This window comes from Lolium perenne, chromosome 3, assembly GCF_019359855.2.
Source record: "Lolium perenne isolate Kyuss_39 chromosome 3, Kyuss_2.0, whole genome shotgun sequence".
NCBI classification, from domain to species: Eukaryota; Viridiplantae; Streptophyta; class Magnoliopsida; order Poales; family Poaceae; genus Lolium; species Lolium perenne.
The window spans coordinates 103,637,862-103,658,943 of record NC_067246.2 but is presented as its reverse complement, the minus strand read 5'-3'; the positions used below and the strand labels follow the sequence as shown (position 1 = coordinate 103,658,943).

Here is a 21,082-nt window from a genome sequence, read left to right as displayed (position 1 = left end):
AGGGTTTGACTGTGAAAAGCTTATGTATGCCTCTCCTCTTCCTTCTCTGGTCGACAGCTCCACCTCTCCCCTTTGGTGACTCACTGTGTGTGTGTGCTGCATGCAGGCTGTGTGTGTGTGTGTGTGTATGCTGATGCTTTGCACTTGGCTGTGAGAGTGGATCAGCTCGGCAGACTTGGTATTATCCACCATCACATTTTATTTGCTAACCTGCCAAGTGGCTTTGCCACTTGGCTTAATCCTTGTTTGGTCTTTGTGTGTGTGTGTGCAGGGACAATGTGCTGATCAAGATGAAGATCAAGATCTTCTTGAGCAAGAATTACATGATGATCAACAATGTAGTTTAGGACATTTTATTGACTTGTAATTTTCCTATTTCTTTTTCCTTTTATTCAATTCATGTAATGTGTTGTAATATATCATAATTCAATTCTGGATATTGTAATTGACAATGTATTATGTGTGATTATCAATAAACCTCCCATTTTCCTTAATGAGCTTTATATAATTGTTGTATTAGTTATATTCTTGATTCCTTTTAATTATCTCTTGAATTAGCTAAAGTTTGAATTATGGAATATCCATTTGATGTTTGAATTTTAAATTCAAATTCAAATTTGGTTTGAATTCAATCATACAACTTAATTTAGAATTCAATCATGCAACTTAAGATTTCAATGCAATATCACTTCTCTCTTCTCAAAACCCTAATTTAGATAAGTAGGAACAAGTTCATCGCACTCTCGAAACCCTAACCCTGTAAGGTGTCGAGAGAGAAACCTGTCCCCCTTCGATGCAGTTTTGGTTTTAAAAGCGCGAAATTTCCCCGTAATTTACAATGCAATGCACATCCCTTTCTAAAATCTACCCCTCGATCGTCTCTAAACCTGGGACATTACACTAACTAAAATGCATGTATTTAGACATAAGTGAGACACCTATATATTTTCAAACGGGGATGTAGTAGTTTTTGCGGTCATGTGTTGGCAATAAAAATGGATTCCCCATTTCATCTGTGCACAAGGAGGGAAAAACGAGTGGTCTTTTGTGAAGTGTCTCTACCAATCTACAACCACTTAAATTTTCACATGTACCCTAGACCCTGAAGGATGTCCAAATCAAGTTGCAGTGTTTTATCTCGATCCACATCTACATATGGTTTATAATTGAGCTTTATCATATTGGATTCAAAATTAAACTGTATGATTTTGCTTGTTTTTGTACCCACTTGGGAAGGGTTCATGCAGGATCTGTAGCGAACTTTCTTGTGAAGACATATTTTGGCACATATGTGAATCTTCTCACGGCCATCAACTTTGCATACTCAAGTTTTTTACTCCTATATATGCAAAATGATATCAGTGTATTTTCCATTTTAGTTATTCACAATGTTGGCAAAAAATTGAATTTGTATGCCCATTTATTTTCATTTTTTGATTTCTTTTTTGAATTTTCATGCCCATTTGAATCTTTGTCAAATCCTAGGTTTAACCAAGATTTAAACAAGTTTAACACATGAAGTTTTTGATTCTAATTTTATACAAGTAGAAACAAAGGGAGTCCGAAGGGTGATCCTACTCTTCTCCAGATGCAGTGTTCGAGTCGTGATCCTCCAGAGTTCTAGGCGGACAACATAGTTCTAAGATTATGCGGCGGAAGTTTGGCTCTAATTTTAAGAGTAGAAATCAAGGGAGTTCGAAGGGCCAGCTGCCGGATTGTGCGCTCCTAGTAGCTCCCTTCTCTCGGCAGACTCGGCTCGAGTTGCTTCATCGCGGGCGTGATCCTACTGTTCTCCTGATCGAGTCTCCGAGTCGTGATCCAACGACCACAGCCGTTTCCTGGCAATATCTCTGCAACCGAGAGCGTGATTTCGATCCCTGGATTTGCTCGCGTCGGAGGCTCGGACTGGAGCAGAGCAGTCGGCCGGCCCCAACTCCAATTCCTGTTATTACTAGACAAATCCTCTCGACTGAAACACCATTGTATGCCATTACAGGTTACTTGTTCTCCCTCGTCCCTCTCTCTCTACCCTATATATGGTTCACTGATCAAACGAGACACTTGTGCTTGTCTGTAATCTAAGTTCTGACCCTTGTGATCCGTTTGGTAATACCAAAATAAGAAACTCTTCCTTGTTAATTTCAGGTGCACAATGATCAACAATACAGTATGCAAAAGAACTTCCTCAAACCGTATCAGTGGGAAACCAATCTATAAGAAAGCGAGGCCAAATGTTAAACTGGAAGACCTTCCACAGGTATGTCAAATTTTCTTTTCTGTGTTAATTCTGTATAGATGGAACTGCTAATCTCGAGGGATATTGACGCAGGATCTGCTGTGCACCATTGTATCAAAGTTGCCTGCTAAAGAAGTTTCAAGAGCTACTGTTTTATCAAGCTATTGGAGATATATCTGTGGTATTTGCTGCTACAAATTATGTTTCACTGGTGCTACTGGGTGTTGCCGTGATACTTTAGAAAGAAAAGAATACCTCCAGTGCATCCATAAATTCATCAATAATGTCAATACAGCCGTGCAAAAGTGCCATGCCAAGTTGGTTGAAGAGTTCAATGTCAGATTCGAGTTCGACGCAATGCTGGTTGATCATCTAAATAATTGGGTTAAATTTGCGGTATCATCACAGGCAAAGAGCATAGTTTTCTATTTACGGCCTATTAACTTGAGACGCACGGATGTAGATCGCTACTTATTTCCATTTCACCTTTTGGATAGTGGAAGCAACATGTCTCATCTACAGTGTATACAGCTTAGCTTTGTATCTTTCAGACCACCATCTGAATTCAGAGGTTTCCCAAGCCTGAGAAAGCTTGATTTGCAGTTTGTCGATATCACTATAAAGGATCTTGAAGTTATACTGTCCAATTGCTATAATCTTGGATGGCTCAGCTTAGTCAGATGCTTCCTGAATGGCGAACTAAAGTTGGATCGTCCGTTGTCCCACCTTCGACACCTAACAGTTGTATACTGTAAGGTGACCAGGATAGAACTTCATGTTACGAAGCTTGTTGCGTTTGTATATGATGGTCCCATTGTTCCTATTGTTATGGCTCAACATTCGAAGCTGGAAAATGCACATATACGATTCTTCAAGGCAACTTATCAAGATGCTGTCAGTGCACTTCTGAATGGTATTCCGACCATGCAAAATCTGACTCTCCAGACTACTTGCCCACAACTAGAGGTTTGCTCCTCGAATGGCATTGAATTTACAATCAAATTTATGGTGGACATCATCAGTTCAATAATACAGTTCTTTTTGCCTTGCAGGTGCAATCATTGTTGAATAACACATGCAAGATTTCCCATCTTAGGCACTTACAGTTGTTAATGAGTATATTAGGTAAACATATTGAGAAGCTTCCCCATGTACTAGTTTCCATCCTGAGGGCAGCTCCATTTATTGAAAAGCTTGAGATCCATGTAAGTACCCTTCTTGGTTCTTATGTCCCAATAGGTATCTTTCTTCTTTGGCACCGCATTTGATTTGCTTTTAGCCCTTCTATACTTGTTTCTGTTCGTGATAGGTGTTACAACTTGTTGTGTGCATGGATACGGAATTTGTGTGATAGGCAGTTGAAGTGGACACTAAAATTCGAAGGGGGGCCCCTTCGTACGTATGTATTTTCATATACTGTGCTAATCATATATACTACCATATTTGAATCTTGCAGTTTGCTACCTGTGGCCACCTTTGTTTTTCGAACAATGGTACTTTGGACAATCAGCGTCTTCAGCGGTGTGAATATACTTATCTGAAGAGTATGCATATGACGGGATATAAAGGGGCAAGAGGTCAACTTGAATTTCTTCTACATATTGTGGAAAATGCCCCTGCGCTGGAGGTATTAACTGTGGACACAACAGAACGGCTTTATGAATATGAAGATGTTTCTGTAAATTTGATTTGCAGAAAAAAATCATGCTCCGAGCGCGCTGCTCTGCATGCCGGATCCTGTCTCAGTGAAAAACTTTCACCAAAGGTGAAACTTTGTGTTATGTAGGTAGGGCTCCTTTAGAGTCAACAAGTGTGTGTCTGCTTCTGTTGAAAAATTGTGCCACCTGTATGCCGTGAGAGTATTTGTTAATGAAACAACTAAGAGCATCTCTAGCAGAGTCTTTATTTTTCTGAACCGAAAAAAGTGAGTTCAGTCTTCTGAAAAACAAATTGCGAGTGAATTTGGACGTGGCGCAGATCAACACCCGTATTCGGAACGAAAAAACAATGAATTCAAAATTTGCCGGTAAAATGATCATCGCAAACAAGCTTAAAAGAGAAATGCTTAAAAGAGAAATTCAAACGTAGTTAGGGCGTAATTCGATACATAAGATGGCTACGCACATTGCGTTTGAGGTGGTCCAAAAGTAAACTAATTTGGCCGGCAACGACCTACTATGTGCGCCGCGGAAGACTACGCCATCGGTGGCGTACTCGGCGTTGAGGTCGACGACCTCCTGCTTCAAGCGGCGGACGACCGCCTCCTTCTGTGCGGCCTCGTACTCGCGCACGGCACCGACGGCTTCCGCCTCCTCGCGGCGGAAGCGCACGCGCCTCCGCGGCGGAGATGATGGCCACCTTCTGCACCGCCGTCGTCTCCTCCTCATCGTTGAGGACGAAGTCCCCCGACTGCAGCTGGAGGGTGCGCACCGGCACCTCCTCCTCCTCCTCCTCATCATCACTGTTGTCCGTGCCGGGCCACCACAGCGCACGGCCGGACGCGGCCGAGGACGACCCCTTGCCGCTATTCGCGTAGCGCGCGAGCTTTCCCGGTGGCGTTAGACCCCAGTTGGTCCAGCGCCGCGCACTGCGCTTCCGAGCGCCTTCTAAGCGGTTCCATTTGCACCGCTCGGCCTCGGACTGGAAGACGGGGGGTACGGCGGAGAGGTGCTCCCGCCAATCTGCCTGTCTCCCTTGCCGGTGTTGTTCGCCCCAGCCATGTGGTCACGGTGGTGGTGGAGAGAGGGGAGAAGCGGCGGCGGTGGCTCCGCGATTGCTCGCCGGAAGTCCAACCGTGCGCGCGGCAGAGGGGGTGGACGCGGCGGAGGGAGTAGGGTTTTGGAACCATACTCCCCTCCGCGGCCTGTATATATACGGGTCGACGGTCCAGTTTCTCGGGCCCCGAACTTTTTATACGGACCAGCCCACCGATTCGGGTGCTCGCCCGAACCCGTCAATCCGCTGAAAGAAATCAGTTCCGGTGGGATTTACGATCTCTGTTAGAGATGCTCTAAGATGGTTCTGGTAGCTAGCTTGGCTAGATAAAGAAAGAAGGTTAGTTTCCACCTGCACAGATTTTAAGCTGCCAAGGTAACACGACACATGTTGCTTTGGATGCTGGTATGGTCTTCAACATGGTTCAACGATTTTTGGCTGCATGGAGGTTTCTTTTTTGCCACATGAAGATCTTGATTTTGGCTCCTCATCCTACACCGGACCCAGCAGGGTGTCTCTGCCTCCGCCGCCGGCCGCACAGGCCGCCCGGACATCGTCGGCGTCACCTGGTGTACTGCTCCATCTCGCTTCCTTCCGTTAGCAGCTGCGCTTGACGGCGTCAGCCGAGACCTCCGCTCCGCCTCGACTTGCTGCTTCAGCTCATCGTTAACTACGTCGCCGAGTCAACGGCTGTTTCCACTTACTCACCCTGGTCCAATCTGGTGAGCCTTCTCTTCCAGCTCTAGTGCTTAGTGAACTGCCATTCAGTGCAAAGAGACAATCTGCTGAAACAGAGTAGCACTAGGATCGGGTTTGCACCACAAAAAACCAACATCCCCGTGGCGGACGGCTTCGGTGACAATGACTTTGTGGACGAGGAACGGTGCCGCACTCCCGGCCACCCACTGACTGCAAGGGTGTCCTTCCCGAACGGCCTCCAAGCCTGCTTCCTCCAGAGAAACTCGCACCCGCCGCCCATTGGAGTCCATCGCGAGCGCCCGCCGCCTCTACCCCTCATGAGCTAATAAACAAGAACAACTACTGCTCCAATTTCAATAGTGTAGCCAGCTGTTGGCTATAAAGCATGTACCATGTCATCTATAGCAAACTTAGAGCCAACATCTACAATAGTGAGCTATAAAAATGTAGTACTTTAACAATGCATGGCCCACCTTTCACTCTCACAAAGTGTCTAGGAGCACGTGCTAGAGCTGGCTCTTGCATAAGAGCCCACTCTTCTTCTCTCTCCTCATCTCTCTCCTCCAACTAAGCAATAATATACTATTTTAATCCTTATAGCCAGCTGACTAGGACTTATTGTATTTGCTCTGATGAGCAAGGAATCGGAGAAGGTTTGGTGTGCAGTGAGCGGCGATTTTAGGCCTTCGTTGATGGTTTCTTTTCTGTCAGCATGTGGTTGTGATGCACTGCAGCACTACAACACGTTGGCGACGGAAGAAGTTTCAAAAGCTGAAATATGCTCAACGTAACCAGCACTACAACGACACTACCCTGATCTGCTTGCAGGATATATTTATGGACGATGCTACAGGGTGCTATAGCACCGGTTAGTCTACCAGGGTGACTCCATGTCTGAATAGAATTATTTCTGAAAAAGGAAAACGATCCCCATCCTGAAAGGGACATGTCACTTAAAGAGGAAATGTAGCCCGGGGACCCCTTTCCAGTGCATGCGAGAGCGGAGACAGACGATAGATCAGTTTCAAATACAGCTCTGCGCAGGCAGATGCTGAACAAACAAAAAAGCACGCTTTGCACATCACGTCCACACTTTGCACATCACGTAGTGTTACAACAATGAAACTTCATCTATATCTTTTATAAAAATTTACATCCCCGATAAATAACACAACACATACCACTTATTCTGTGATCTAATTGTGCATGTAAAAAATACGACGATGGATGTAAAATTGTACGGAGTACAAAAAATACATCCAAGATCACGAAAAGTGGGATCACATTAAAACGTTCTGTTTTACAACTTGATCCATTAAAACGTTCTGGATGTAGAAAATTGACAAAAATTACATCTAGAGTAAAGAAAAATTAATATAATTACATCCTTACACTAAGAGGGAGGTGAATATTCTGATAGGCAAGAATCTTCAAAGCTTCTAGGAGAAAGAACCGGACGGTTCGGGATGCTCTCGAGGGCCAGACCTGGGTTGCAGATATTAATGTGGACTCTTTCACGATTGAACACCTGGAGCAATACGTCCGCCTTTGGGATCTTCTTTCAGGGGTACAACTATCCCCTGGCACAAGGGACTCCATAATCTGGACCATGTCGCCCAATGGTTGTTACTCGGCCAGCTCCGCCTACAAGGCCCAGTTCCTGGCCTCTCTGCCATGCCCCTTCAGGAAAATTGTTTGGAAAACTTGGGCTCCCCCCAAGTGTCGTTTCTTCGCCTGGCTCGCCGTTCAGAACCGCCTCTGGACCGCCGACCGTCTTGCGAAACGGGGGTGGCCACACCAACCTACTTGTCAGCTGTGTAGATGCTCCCCCGAAACGGCGCGACATATCCTTTTTGAATGCCGCTTTTCCAAGAGGATCTGGGCTGCTGCGGCTTCTTGGCTCTCTTGTCCAGACCTTCTCCTCTGCTTGGGAACGGGAAGACCTAAGGTGTTGGACTATTGGCACGCCATCGCCAAGACTCCCACCTCTTCTCCCAAAGGTTTACGGACAGCCATCATGCTTATCGCTTGGGAGATTTGGAAAGAAAGGAATGAAAGAGTCTTCAGCAATAAATCATCTTTGCCTTCGGTCATCATGGATAAGATTAGGAAGGAAGGAAAGGATTGGATTCTAGCCGGTGCAAAAAACCTGGCGGAGCTTGTAGGGTGATTTTTTTTTTCTCTTTCTTGGGGTCTTTCCCCTTTTCTTTTATTTTTTGGCTTCAGCCAATCCTATGTTTGCTCCTCCTATATCAATATAAGGCAAGCTCTTCTTGCCCCGTTTCAAAAAAAAAAAAAAAAAAAGAAATAGTCTGCAAAAACTACATCCAAAAACCATAATATACATCCTTCTACCAGTGTGTAAGTAAAAAAGTTAAAAAGCAAAAAAAAAATTAGTCTGCAAAAAATACATCTAGGAATCATAATTCAGAACCTTCTATTGATCTGGATGTAAAAAACTATCATCAGTATGTAATATGACTGTAGTAATAAGTAGCTAGCACCTGAACAAGCATGAAGGCACGAAACAAAACATGAGCAGAAAGAAGAGACAAGGGATGGAGAGGATGGTACATACATACAGGAGAAGCAAAAGGTGGCCTGCTACCCTGCTTGCGTGCACGGGCATGGCTGCAGCGCTGCTGCTGCTGTCGATTGTGAAGTGCTGCTGCGAAGCGAAGAGACAAGGCTTTGAGCCTTTGACCAGAGGGCCTGGCACGGAGATTGGTTGCCTGCTGCTGCCGCCGGTATGGCGCAGGGCGTTGTGCCGGCCCGCAGACCGAGACCAAGACGAGCTGGAGCGGTGGTGATTGGGGCTTGGCGGTCGGATCAAAGGAGAACGAGAGTTCTGCATCCTCCGCCGGATCGAGGAGCTCCAGATCGCCGCCAAGCAGCGCCGCCTCGGGGAGGTCTTCGATGTCGAGGCGGAGGTGGAGCCGAGTGGCACCTAGCTACCCACACCGCCACATCCTCCATTGCCGCCACCCTTCGCCTCCGTCGCCGGCGCTGCTCGCTCCTCCCTCCCCCGCAGCCGCAACAACGCCATGGCCGCCTCCCAGATCCTTGGGAGCGCGGGCGCCATGCGGTTCGTACGACCAGCGTCTCTCCTTCCTCCTTCGCCGACCTCAGGTTCCACTCGATTGGATCAATCCATTTTCTTTTAGTTGGAGTTCGTCGAGGAGAAAGTGCGGGTGATTTTTCTTCCCTGATGTGCGAGTGGGGATGGGGACTGTGTGAACCACAGACGAATCCGACCACGGGAACTATTTGTTACAGCCTGGCCACGTGCCGTGGTTTCCCCACTCTCCCACCCCTTCGTTTAAGGAAAATGATTCGTTGTCCCGGGGATAAGGCTCTCCCAGCCCCCGGGTCCCCAGCCGTCGGATCAACTATTTTGATGGTTAGATTTGCATGTAGCAAAAAAAACACCTTCGGCAGTAAAAAATCACCTTCGGCATCAAATGACTGAAGCAAAAAACGGTTCGTTCAGAAAAAGAAAAATAAAAAGGCTGGGCTCGGTGGAGACCTCCCGGAGACCACGTAGCAAAAAAAATGTGATAATGTAGCAAACATGAAAATCGTCAGAGACATCGTCGGAGACAACGTAGCAAACATATTATCACGAAGTGATGCTATTTTTTTGCTATAATTGTTTTATTGTTTTGCTACTTTAATTTAAAAAAATTTGCTACGAGCTCTCCGGCGAGCTCAGCCTTTTTATTTGATTTCGAAACTGAACCGTTTTTTGCTATAATGTAGCAAAAGCGGGTTATGTTTTTGCTGCCGGGAGGTATTTTTTGCTACATTCAGTAGAAGCAGATCTGACCGTCCAAGATAGCCGATCCGATGGCTGGCGACCCGGGGGCTGGGAAATCAGATCCCCCGAAGGACGCCCAGCAGTTGCCTTCGTTTAAACCGTCAGATGAAGATCGGACGCCGTCAGGACGTGGGCACCGCGGTAGACAACGTAGTGCCCAGACACGAAACAGAAATTGCGTATCTAAATTACATGGCAGAGTTAAAATAAAACTGTTTTATCAACCATTAGTCCATTATACATGCCATAATACTTACACGTACGTTATACTACCAAAATGCCATGGGCGGATCTAGCCTATAGTGGGGGGGGGGGGGGGGGGGCGGCTGGCCCCACTCCATTTTCATCTCCCTTGTAATATTATAAGCTAAAAACTGACATGCCCCATTTAGAAATATTATTTACACCACGTATCATATTTTTACCCCCTCTATAAAATTGCCCTAAATCCGTCCTTGCAAAATGCAAATCAAGAGTAAGTAGCTAGCTAGGTTCTGGAACCATCTCATGAAACTTCACAAATTCCAGTTATGCTTCACAAGCTAGGACTGCACCGGAGAATAAGTATATCAGCTAGATCTTCAAGAATTTTGTTTACACACAAAGCACGCTAGTGTCTCGCAAGGTTGTTAGAGCATCACTAGCAGTACACTTAAATCACAAACTATAAAATTGGTAATACATGCTACTGTAGACGCGAATACATTTTCAAATCGACCAATCGTAAATCAGAAACTGTAAAACAGAGAGAAAACCAAAACTGATCTCGAGCACAGATGAGCTCCTTTTGTGGACCATCCATTTGGTCTTGGGACCAGTCCTGTCAGACCATTATTAATTTGCTACGACACAGAGAACCAGAAGCATACCCGTATGCTACGGTGGGCCAGCATGTAACAACCGTGTGTTTCCCGTCGAGCGTCGTTCTGACGGAGCAGCATTTGTGCGGTCATGCGTTTCCGGTCACGCGCTCTCCTCGCGGCGGCCACTCCGCCGCCGCCGGCCACCTCCGGTTCGCTTCGGCCCCAGCGCCCCCTGCTCTGATGCCCCTCTCTTACTCCCAAGCTACTCTGAGGTTTCCTCTGGCCTTACCGGTCTCGCCTGCGGTGCAACCCTCCGATCTGGATCGGGAGCTGCAGACCCCGCCCCGCCGTCGGGCTACAACAAGCTCATCTTCAACTGGGGGAGCCACAGACGCGCCCGGCCGAGGTCTTCTCGCTGATTCACGCAACGCCGGAGATGCTGCACGAGGAGGCGCATGCGCTCCTGGCCACCAACGCTGTGGTGGCAGCTTGACCGTGACCACGGTCTCCATGGTCGAGCAGCGAGCCGAGCGCCGCCGAAACCGCGGTCGGCGCGAAGCGGCCGGGCAGGTCGAGGTGCGGGACGGGTGGAGGGCGGGTGGCGGCGCGCGAACAGTGGAGTAGCCGCGGCGGAAGCGAAAACCTGGGCGGCGCGCGAGTTGCGAGCACGGACGGCGCTCGGGCGAGGGCGACGGGCTGCGGCGAGGAACAACGGCGGGTGGATGGGTGAGGAACGGAAGAAATAGATCACGGTCCAGCTTGTTGACCAAATACAGAACGGAAGGAACTGCATTGAATACGCTGTCACGTGGGCCATGGAGCTGCAACCATCTCATTTTCTAACAAATATACAAAGTAGAATACACCATGTACCAACGAAATGAGCGGTCCAGAAAACGAGCTCGGATGAGCTCGGGACTAGAAACACCCTTCCCAACTGTAAAAAGCTATATGGCAGAATATGCAAAAAAAGGCCCACTCTTAGATTTTTTTTCCTTTTCTCTTCTTATTCCCGTTACCATCTGTTGGTCTACCGCCCCACTGCGACCCCTTGCTCGCCTGGAGGCGGCCGCCGCCCTGCGCACGCATGGCCGCTCCACCGCCCCGCCTCGCCCCTCCCATCGAGGCCGCGCTGCAGCTCCCCGCCTGAGGCCGCGCCGCCACTCCCCGTGTGGTCGGAGACGGCGGAGGAGGCCTGGATGCGATGAATTTCTCCTGGAGGCCTAGCTCATGTGGCCTGCGACGAACAACAGCGACACAACAGATGGCCAGATGCAACGGCGAGGACATGAACATCACCAGCTAGCGGCATGAGAGTAATTGCAATAGTATAGTCAGCGGTTGGCTATAAGCAAGATGACATGTCATATATAGCCAACATATAGCTAAGAGCAAGTACAATAAGTCCTAGTCAGCTGGCTATAAGGATTAAAATAGTATATTATTGCTTAGTTGGAGGAGAGAGAGGAGGAGAGAGAAGAAGGGTGGGCTCTTATGCAAGAGCTAGCTCTAGCACGTGCTCCTAGGCACTTTGTGAGAGTGAAAGGTGGGTCATACATTGGTAAAGTACTACACTTTTATAACTCACTATTGTATGTGTTAGCTCTAAGTTGGCTATAGATGATATGACACTTGATTTATAGCCAGCAGCTGGCTACACTATTGGAATTGCTCTAACAAGGGTACAATAGTTGGCTATAGAAATGTACTAGTTTATCAATACATGGCCCACATTTCACTCTCACAAAGTACCTAGGAGTACGTGCTAGAGCTGGCTCTTGCATGAGAGTCCACTCATCTTCTCTCTCCTCTTCTCTTCCCTCAAACTAAACACAAATATTATATTTAAATCCTTATAGTTTGCTGACTAAGTCTTATTGTACTTGCACTGAGCGGGTTACTTCATCGCGCCGTCCGGGTGGGTTGCATAGGGCGTCAAAACAGGACGGGACGGCCATGGCCGGGCCGCGCGTGCTCGATGCCGTCTCCGACTCGTCCACGACCGAACTGCTCAGGCTCTCCGTTGGTTCTACGCGCATGGGACATCGCTGACGATGGGGTACGTACTGGTCGACGGAGTTGCTGCGTCGGAGGAGTCCGCCTAACTCACGCCATCAATTGCCGCACCTGGCTGACGGAGCCGCCGGATCCGTTGCGTCGGAGCGTCGGAGCCAGGGGCGAAGCTCCCAGTAGGTCAAGGTAGGGCACCCGTCCTACCTTAATTTTTGGTGAATACACTTAGATGCGCGTGTTTTTTCTGAAAATTTTAAGTGGTCATAAGTCCAAAACAAGCTTCGTATGTATGAAAATGTTATGCGTGTTTCGGTGAACACTGCACAAAATCGATTACAGACCAAAGAAACATAGACTATTTTAACCTCCAATCATAAAATCGTATTCTAAGTTCAATGTAAATAACATTGCTGTATTACATAGATGTATTATTGAATGTACCCTAATATATACAAGATAAGGTTGAGTTATTCATTATACATACTTGTAGAATTGAAGACTTCAAAGATTTTCATATATTTGAAATGCACGTCATAATTTCTCGGACCACATTATTACCTCATTAAGGTGACATTGGGTTTACCGGTGGTGACATAAAAAATTGAAAGGAATTTTCCAGCAAGAAAGATAATCAAAACCGAGTTGCCCGCAACGAGGGATAATCAAATGTCTTGATAGTTCGAATTACATTATATTTTTAAAAAGATGTAAAGCTTTGCCCTTGAGTTAGCATTATTGGTATGTTTTCTTTTAAACAGAAGGCCATACGGCCCGGCTTTATAAATAAAGCCCACAAGGCAACAATCCAACATAGTCTTACATAGCACAAACACATAACTCGCCCTAAGGCGAACCAGGTCAGTCCCAACCCACGACACGGAGAGATGCGAGGGTGCGAAACAAAGCACGCCTAGCCAACACAAACACCACAACCACATAGATAGATAGATAGATGGATAACTAGGGAAGTCCATGGTGTAGAGCCTGGGTCCCCGGCTACTCAGCTCGCAGTCTCGCGTACAGCCTCCTGACGTCGTCCACCGCCGCGTCCAGCATCGCCCGATCCCTCTGTCTGACCAGAACCCTCCAGCACTGCATATGTATCAACATTTGGTAAAAAACATCAGCCGGGTGTCCGATCAACTTTCCTTCAATGGTAAGCTTGTTGCGGATAGTCCACAAGGTCCAGCACTGGGCTGCGAACGTGAACCAAACTAGCCTACGCATCGGACCGTAAAGGCCTTGGGCGATTGCAATGAACTCCCCCAGCCCTGCGGGGTTCCAATCACAGTGGAGGAGTTTCCTAACTCCAGACCACATCATTCTGGCGATGGGACAGGAGAAGAAGATGTGATTGCAATCCTCCACCTCCTGATAAAGCGCACATCTCCCATCCGAAGGTCCATGTCTTTTAGCAACTTGTTCACAAGAGGGAAGGCGTCCTCGGATTAGTTGCCACAAGAAGACCCGGATTTTGGGAGGAACCCTAGTGCGCCAGGCCTCTTTGAAGCAGGTAACCGACGCCCCCTGTGTCAGTGCCAAATAGACTGAATTGGCAGTGTAGGAACCTGAAGCGTTGATACGTCCAAAACGTATCTACTTTCCCGAACACTTTTGCTATTGTTTTGCCTCTAATTTGTGTATTTTGGATACAACTAACACGGACTAACGCTGTTTTCAGCAGAATTGCTCTCGTGTCTTGTTTTTGTGCAGAAATTCAACTTTCGGGAAAATCCTCGGAATTTATACCAAAGGGCCTATTTTACCAGAAGACTCTCGGAGCCAGAAGGGCAAGCCAGGTGGAGGCCCGAGGGCCCCACACACCAGGCCGGCGCGGCCCAGGGGGGGCGCGCCGCCCTAGTGTGTGGCCCCCTCGGCTGTCCTCCGACGCCCCCTCTGGACTACTTTGTCAACACCCGGATTTTTAAGTCCAGATGCCTATTATGCCGTACATCGCAATCCCAGGAATAATGTTTTTGCGAGACATAATAGTAAGTAGCATAGAGTCATCATTTATTACAACACATATTGTCTTACAACCATAGATCACATGATCCAATATTACACGAATATATTGTTCAACATCACAAATAGTAGCGGAAGCGAAGTAGTAGTGGACTATCTATTCCACAGGCAACGCTTGACGTTAGAAGACGATCCTAGTTATCGTAGACGTCCTGTTGTCCGTCATCCTGATACTGGTGCTCTCCTTCATAGTCTGGCATTTGAATAGCCAGGGCAAAGCCATGAGTACTTTTAAAGTACTCGCAAACTAATTCTATAATAATTACTCACTAAGTGCAGTAAGGGGGTACTAAGCTCTAGGTTTATTTGCATAAAGCCAAGTTTTAGTTTGATAAATCTTTGGTAAAGCCCTATCATGTGCTAGACTAACTCAAGTGGGAACATTAGTGTCATTCCCACAACTCATAGTGATTCACCACAATATCACCTTTCAATTCACCATTCCTTTTTAAGATCAAAACATATTAATGATAACGGAGATAGTATGGCCTTTCCAATCGTCCGTAACCGTGGACACGGCTATTCGAATAGGTTTAACACTCTGCAGAGGTTGTACTCTTATGCCACAACTTTTGATTTCATCCGTCGAGGATAACCCCGAATCATCGTAACACAGTACGCGGATCATCAACCATAACCTTCCACTTATATATGCTAGTATGAGCACCTCTCCCCATGAGCTTGGCCTCCCGGTGGAAACCGCAGTCAACCCGGGAACTGCACAGGGCTTGGGCCGTACATTCACCTCATTTCAACATCAATCCACACTTAACGGAGGCAGCCGCAGCGTAACCCCTATGATGTTTGTTCAGAGGGAACCCATACTAAAATACACAAGTTTCTAGTTAAGCCCTACCCATAATCAGGTATTGTGGGGGTACTTGTATAATTGGAAGGGTATCGCATTCAAACCCAATTATCAATTTTATCAAAAATCACCATCTTCTCTTGTTCAAATCCACCTCCACTTTACTTTCTTTCAAAGTCATTTCACTTCACCATGTTCCCATCTAGAGTAGTCAATTTTAATTGATTAGCACTAGCAACTATATGAGGGGTGCTATCTAGCTTTGAGTTGTGCTAATCTATTCCAAGTATTGTTCTACTCTAGACCAAGTGAATCATAAATCAAAAAGTACCTTGAAATAAATAAGCAAAAGAAAATGTAAGTAAAAACATGGGATAGGTAATACATAAAAATTAAAGTGTGAGGGTGCCTTTGCTCTTGTAGAGCTAAGGACTTGTGTTTAGTAAGGGTTAGCTTGCCTTGAGCTGGGTAGTTATCGAAGTTCTCTTCTTCTTCCTGAGAGTAGCTCTCCTCCTCTTGGTACTCCTCGTTACTAGCGTCTATATACGAATACGAGGTATAAATAGTAAACCAAGTTCACATACTAAACTAGAAACACTCAAAAGAGTTCACACACTAGTCCTAGTATCAATCAAACATGGCATGGTGAATTAGTTGATTTGCCTTTATTTGAAAGAAAATAATTTTCTCTCATTATTCCTATTTCTTAAATTTGGTATGTAGAATTTTAGAGGAATTCATTTCTTCTCATTGCCTCTTATTAAGATTTAATCTCTTCATATAATAATAGGGTATGAAATATAGGTTGACCCAAAGTCAACATTTCATATCTATTATATGTGAGTTCAATTTAATTGAAGTGCTACACTTCACATAGTTTTAGTACTTAACCTTTAAATGAATTAAAATCTCTAAGTAATAATTCTCAAGGGTTCATTAGCCTAAGTCATTCCCCCTGGTTATTAATACTTAGGATCACAATTTAAATGAGAGGTAGCTCTCATATTAGTGTTGAGTTTGAATTCCAATTTCAAATGCTCTAGAATTGACTACATAGCCAATTTATTTGATCTAGTCCATGATCATACAAACAACATGCCTATGTTATTGCATAATAAATTAGAGGACATCATTTGTGATTTATTAGAATTGGAATCAATTCAAAATCTATTCTGGTTAAAATTTAAATAAAGTTTGAATGTTCAAAAGTCCCTGTCTTGTTCTTTTTATCAAATTAAATCTACTATGAATTTGGAGGTGGGGCCAGTGGCATTGGATAGATAAATTCATGGGCTTTCCAACGGTATAAAGTTTGCTAAATTTGGTTTGGCAGATTTCAAACTATTCAATTTTTACTAAACCATCAGCAGGGCAAATTTGAATAAAGATTAAATCCAAATTTGAATTGCTGGGCTAGGCGGGAAACGTTACTGGGCCGAAACGAAATTAAAAACCACTTCGCAGCCCAACAAGCAACCGGTGCGGGTGGGCTGCCCTGACGAGGTGGGGGCCACCTGTCAGCGGCTCTTTAAACAGCGAAACGGTATGCGGGATTTAAGCCGTAGGATTAGAACGAGATCCGATGGTGTGTGAACGTCGTCGTCTCCGACGAGCGGCGAGCTCCCTGGCGGCGAGCCGAGGGGGTCGGAGGGCGTACCAGGCCGTTGCAGGTGTCTGGCAAGGTGCGCGGAGAAGGTGTAGTCGATGAGGAAGCCCTGGGTGCAGCGGCGGCGCTCGGGGAGGCGCCAATCGAAGCAGAGCTTCCGCGGGCTCCGGCGGACCTCAGCTTCCAATTGCTGCTGCTCCGGCGAGGTGGTGCTAAATTGAGGTGGGGAGAGTGTTCAGTGAAGGGAGGGGAGCAGATGGTGTGAAGGAGTTGTGGGCTGAGGAGCTCTATTTATAGCGGGCGATGGTGGCCGTGAGGTGCTGCAAGGGCGCATCGACGGCGTGGCCTCTCCGTCGATCGAAGGGGCAAGGCGAGGACGGCATCTTGTAGGCGTCGTCCTGGCGATGCTCGAGGACTAGCTGGCGTGGAGAAAAGGTGAAGGGATGGCTCGGGCGCTTGCAGGGTTTGCGGCAGGGCGTGCGGCATCATTTGGTCGAGGACGACGGCGATGGTGCAGGGACAGGCATGGGTGCTTGTCTAGCGTGTAGAGGGCGGGGAGTAGCTGCTCAACGCCGTGGTAGGGATGCAGGGGGAGGACGGTCGCGCTCGAGTGGGCGACGTACTGGCGCGGCCAGTGCGCGCTCACCGCGTTGGCTGGCATGCCCTGGCATGCTTTGGGCGCGCGCTTTCTGGCCAATGCCGAGCGTTGGCGTTGCAGGGGCTTGTACCATCGTGGTCCTTGTGCTGTGTAGATGCTCCAGGACAAGGGAATGGGTTGAGATGGTGGCCAGAGGTGGAGATGCCAAAGGTGGCCGGCATGGCCACGGTAGGCATTAGTCTAGGGTTTCTTTTCTTCCTCCTCTCACTTTAATCGACCAAGGCCAGTACTGGGATGAAGCAGGGGTTGTAAGAGAGTGCAATGATCAAAGATTAAAGGGGTTTAGTGAAGAAACCAGAGGGTAAAAGGGTGTAGCTCAATTCTGGATTATTGCATGCAAGTTGTTTGATCATATGGCCGCATGAAGTTTTTATTTGAATTTTGGAAATCTTTTTGGTGAATCTCATTTATAATATTAGAGTGAAGTATTGGTGGTGGTGGCACTCAATTTGGAGTTGTTTTGCAAAATGTCAAAAGTGACATGATCTTCACTTTATTTCAGCATCCCCTCTTGTCACTTTTATTCTGGTCAACCTAGTCAACTCTAGCCATGGTGGTCAACATCAAAGTTACTCACCTTGACATGGTCTTGGATGACATGGCTTTGGTTGACCAAGTTTAGTTCAAGAAATAAGAAAACCAGAGGGGTAAAGTAGTGAAGAAAATAATTTTGGGACAAGTGACCATTATCATATGTATGTAAGATTTTTGATTTCCTTGTGTTTGATTCTTGATCCAAAGATGCAATTGTGTTAGTTTATCATATTGAAGTATTTTACAAGCAAGGGAGCAAGCAATTATGGCCTTGGTTGAGGATTTGCAATTTTGCATATTGTGTATGTAAGTGAAAAATGGGTTTTTCCCATTTTCTTCAGTTCTCCTCAAATTAGGGTTTTGTGATCTTGGTTAGGGTTCAACTAGCAATTGTTAACCATACCAACACTCATCATGGCAATGGCACAAAAGAAATCACTCAAATGCAAGAAACTATATGTGGCACTATATGCATATAAAAAGTTTTTGTTAATTGCAAATTTTGGGTTTGGGGAAATTATCTTTCTTGTTTATTATTGTTGAAACTTGGGATGTTACAAACCCTTCCCCCTTACAAAAGATCTCATCCCGAGATCTGAGAAAACTAGGTACTAAAGAGATATGGGTACTCAGTCCTCATAAAGTCTTCTCTCTCCCAAGTGGCTTCTTCTTCGGTGTGATTACTCCATTGGATCTTCAGAAACTTGATACTTCGGGTACGGGTGGTTCTGAAAGCTTCTTCCAGGATGCGAATAGGTACTTCGCGGTATGTCAGATCTGAGTTGATATCCACAGCTCGATGGTCGATGTTCTTGAAAACCTCGGTCTTCTCAGGCACTTCTAAACACTTCCGGAGTAGCGAGATGTGAAACACATTGTGCACCGCTGACATTTCTTCCGGTAACTCCAGCTGATAGGATACTTCTCCTCGGCGACTCAGGACTTTGAAAGGTCCGACATATCGGGGTGCGAGCTTTCCTCTAAGCTGGAATCTCTGCATTCCTTTAAGAGGGGACACCTTGAGATATACGAAATCTCCGATCTCGAAGGTCATCTCTCGGCGTCTTTTGTCGGCGTAGCTCTTCTGTCTTGATTGGGCTGTCCTGAGATACTCGCGGATCTTGTGAACCTTCTCTTCGGCTTCTCGGAGAATATCTGGTCCAAAGACTTGACTCTCTCCTACTTCCGACCAATTCAGAGGGGTACGGCACTTCCTTCCGTACAGTGCTTCGAAGGGGGCCATCTGCAAACTGGCTTGGTAGCTGTTGTTGTACGAGAATTCTACGTACGGTAAGCAGTCTTCCCACTTAGATCCATACTCTAGCACACATGCTCTCAACATATCTTCAAGTATCTGGTTGACTCTTTCAGTCTGTCCATCTGTCTGCGGGTGATAGGCGGTGCTGAAATTCAGACGAGTTCCGAGTCCTTCATGTACTTTCTGCCAGAATCTGGAGGTGAATTGGGATCCTCTGTCGGATACTATCGACTTCGGGGTTCCGTGCAGGCTGACTATCCTTGAGATATATAACTCTGCGAGTCTTGGTCCTTGATAGGTGGTCTTGACGGGGATGAAGTGGGCGACTTTGGTTAGTCTATCGACCACTACCCAGATGGAATCATTTCCTTTACTAGACTTGGGCAGTCCGGTGATGAAGTCCATTCCTACGGAATCCCACTTCCATTCGGGAATCTGTAGGGGTTGCAACAGTCCTGCGGGGCGTTGATGTTCTGCTTTGACCCTTTGACAGATGTCACACTTGGCGATGTAGCTTCCAATTTCTCTCTTCATTCCATGCCACCAGAATTGTTCTTTCAAATCCTGGTACATCTTGGTTCCTCCGGGGTGGATGGAGTATAGGGTGTCGTGAGCTTCTTTCAGAATAACTTGCTTCAACTCTGAGTCTGATGGCACGCAAAGGCGCTTGTTATACCATAGCACTCCTTCTTCATCAACGGTGAATCCTGGTGCTTTTCCGGCGGCTATTTGGTTCTTGATTCCGTCAATGCTAGCATTTCCTTTCTGAGCTTCTTTGATCTGACTAATCAGGGTGGGTTGGAGTTCAATGCTGGCGAGGTATCCTTCGCTAACCAGTTCAAGCCTAAACTGTTCAAACTCTTCAAACAGGCTGGGTTGCTCAATTGCTAACATGGAGTTCAACTGACACGGCAGTCTACTTAGAGCATCCGCTACCACATTGGCCTTGCCGGGGTGATAGTGGATTTCCATGTCGTAATCCTTGATTAACTCTATCCATCTGCGCTGTCTCATATTCAGCTCCTTCTGCGTGAAGATATACTTCAAGCTCTTGTGATCCGAGTAAACCTCGCATCGATTACCCATGAGGTAATGACGCCATACTTTCAGTGCTAACACCACCGCTGCTAGCTCTAAGTCATGGGTTGGATAATTCTGTTCATGCTGCTTCAGCTGTCTGGATAGGTAAGATATCACTTTGCCTTCTTGCATCAGCACACATCCAAGACCAATCTTGGAGGCGTCACAGTACACATCAAATGGCTTGGTAATGTCCGGCATAACCAGTATTGGGGCTGTTGTCAATCTTAGCTTGAGCTGTTGAAAGCTCTCTTCACACTTGTCGGTCCATTCGAACTTCCGGTCCTTCTTCAACAATTGAGTCATCGGTCTTGCTATGCTCGAGAATCCTTCAACGAATTGGCGGTAATATCTCGCCAATCCGAGAAATGCACGGACTTCTGTCTGAGTGGTTGGGGCTTTCCATTCTTCAACAGTCTTGATTTTTGCGGGGTCAACGGCAATTCCTCCGGCTGACAAGATATGACCCAAGAATCCTACTTCTTTCAACCAGAACTCACACTTGCTGAACTTGGCATACAACTGATGTTCCCGAAGGGTATCTAGGACCACTTCCAAATGTTGCTCATGTTCTTCCTCGGACTTGGAGTATATGAGGATGTCGTCGATGAAGACAACGACAAACTTGTCCAGGAAGTTCATAAAGATCTTATTCATGAGATTCATGAAGTAAGCGGGGGCATTGGTCAATCCAAATGACATGACATTGTACTCATACAATCCATATCTGGTGGTAAAGGCAGTTTTTGGGATATCGGTGGCACGAATCTTCAGCTGATGGTATCCTGTCCGCTGATCAATCTTCGAGAATACTTGGGCTCCGGTCAGCT

General features: G+C 46.4%; 1 protein-coding gene and 1 long non-coding RNA gene across 2 annotated transcripts; one reads left to right on the top strand and one right to left on the bottom strand.

The window, feature by feature from the left end:
* Positions 1–1,823: 1,823 nt before the first annotated feature.
* On the top strand, positions 1,824–4,129 carry LOC127342045 (F-box/FBD/LRR-repeat protein At1g13570). Its single transcript, XM_051367979.1, has 5 exons — positions 1,824–1,996; positions 2,146–2,257; positions 2,330–3,202; positions 3,289–3,441; positions 3,693–4,129. Exons 2-5 carry the CDS (start codon positions 2,153–2,155, stop codon positions 4,020–4,022), a joined length of 1,461 nt encoding a protein of 486 aa, XP_051223939.1. The 5' UTR covers positions 1,824–1,996; positions 2,146–2,152; the 3' UTR covers positions 4,023–4,129.
* A 2,786-nt stretch (positions 4,130–6,915) lies between these two features.
* LOC127342044 (uncharacterized) lies at positions 6,916–8,946 on the bottom strand. The gene is made up of 2 exons (XR_007876166.2): positions 8,229–8,946; positions 6,916–8,095 (listed from the first exon to the last, which is right to left on the bottom strand). It is a non-coding gene; the product is annotated as an uncharacterized lncRNA (long non-coding RNA).
* Between the last annotated feature and the right edge of the window lie 12,136 nt (positions 8,947–21,082).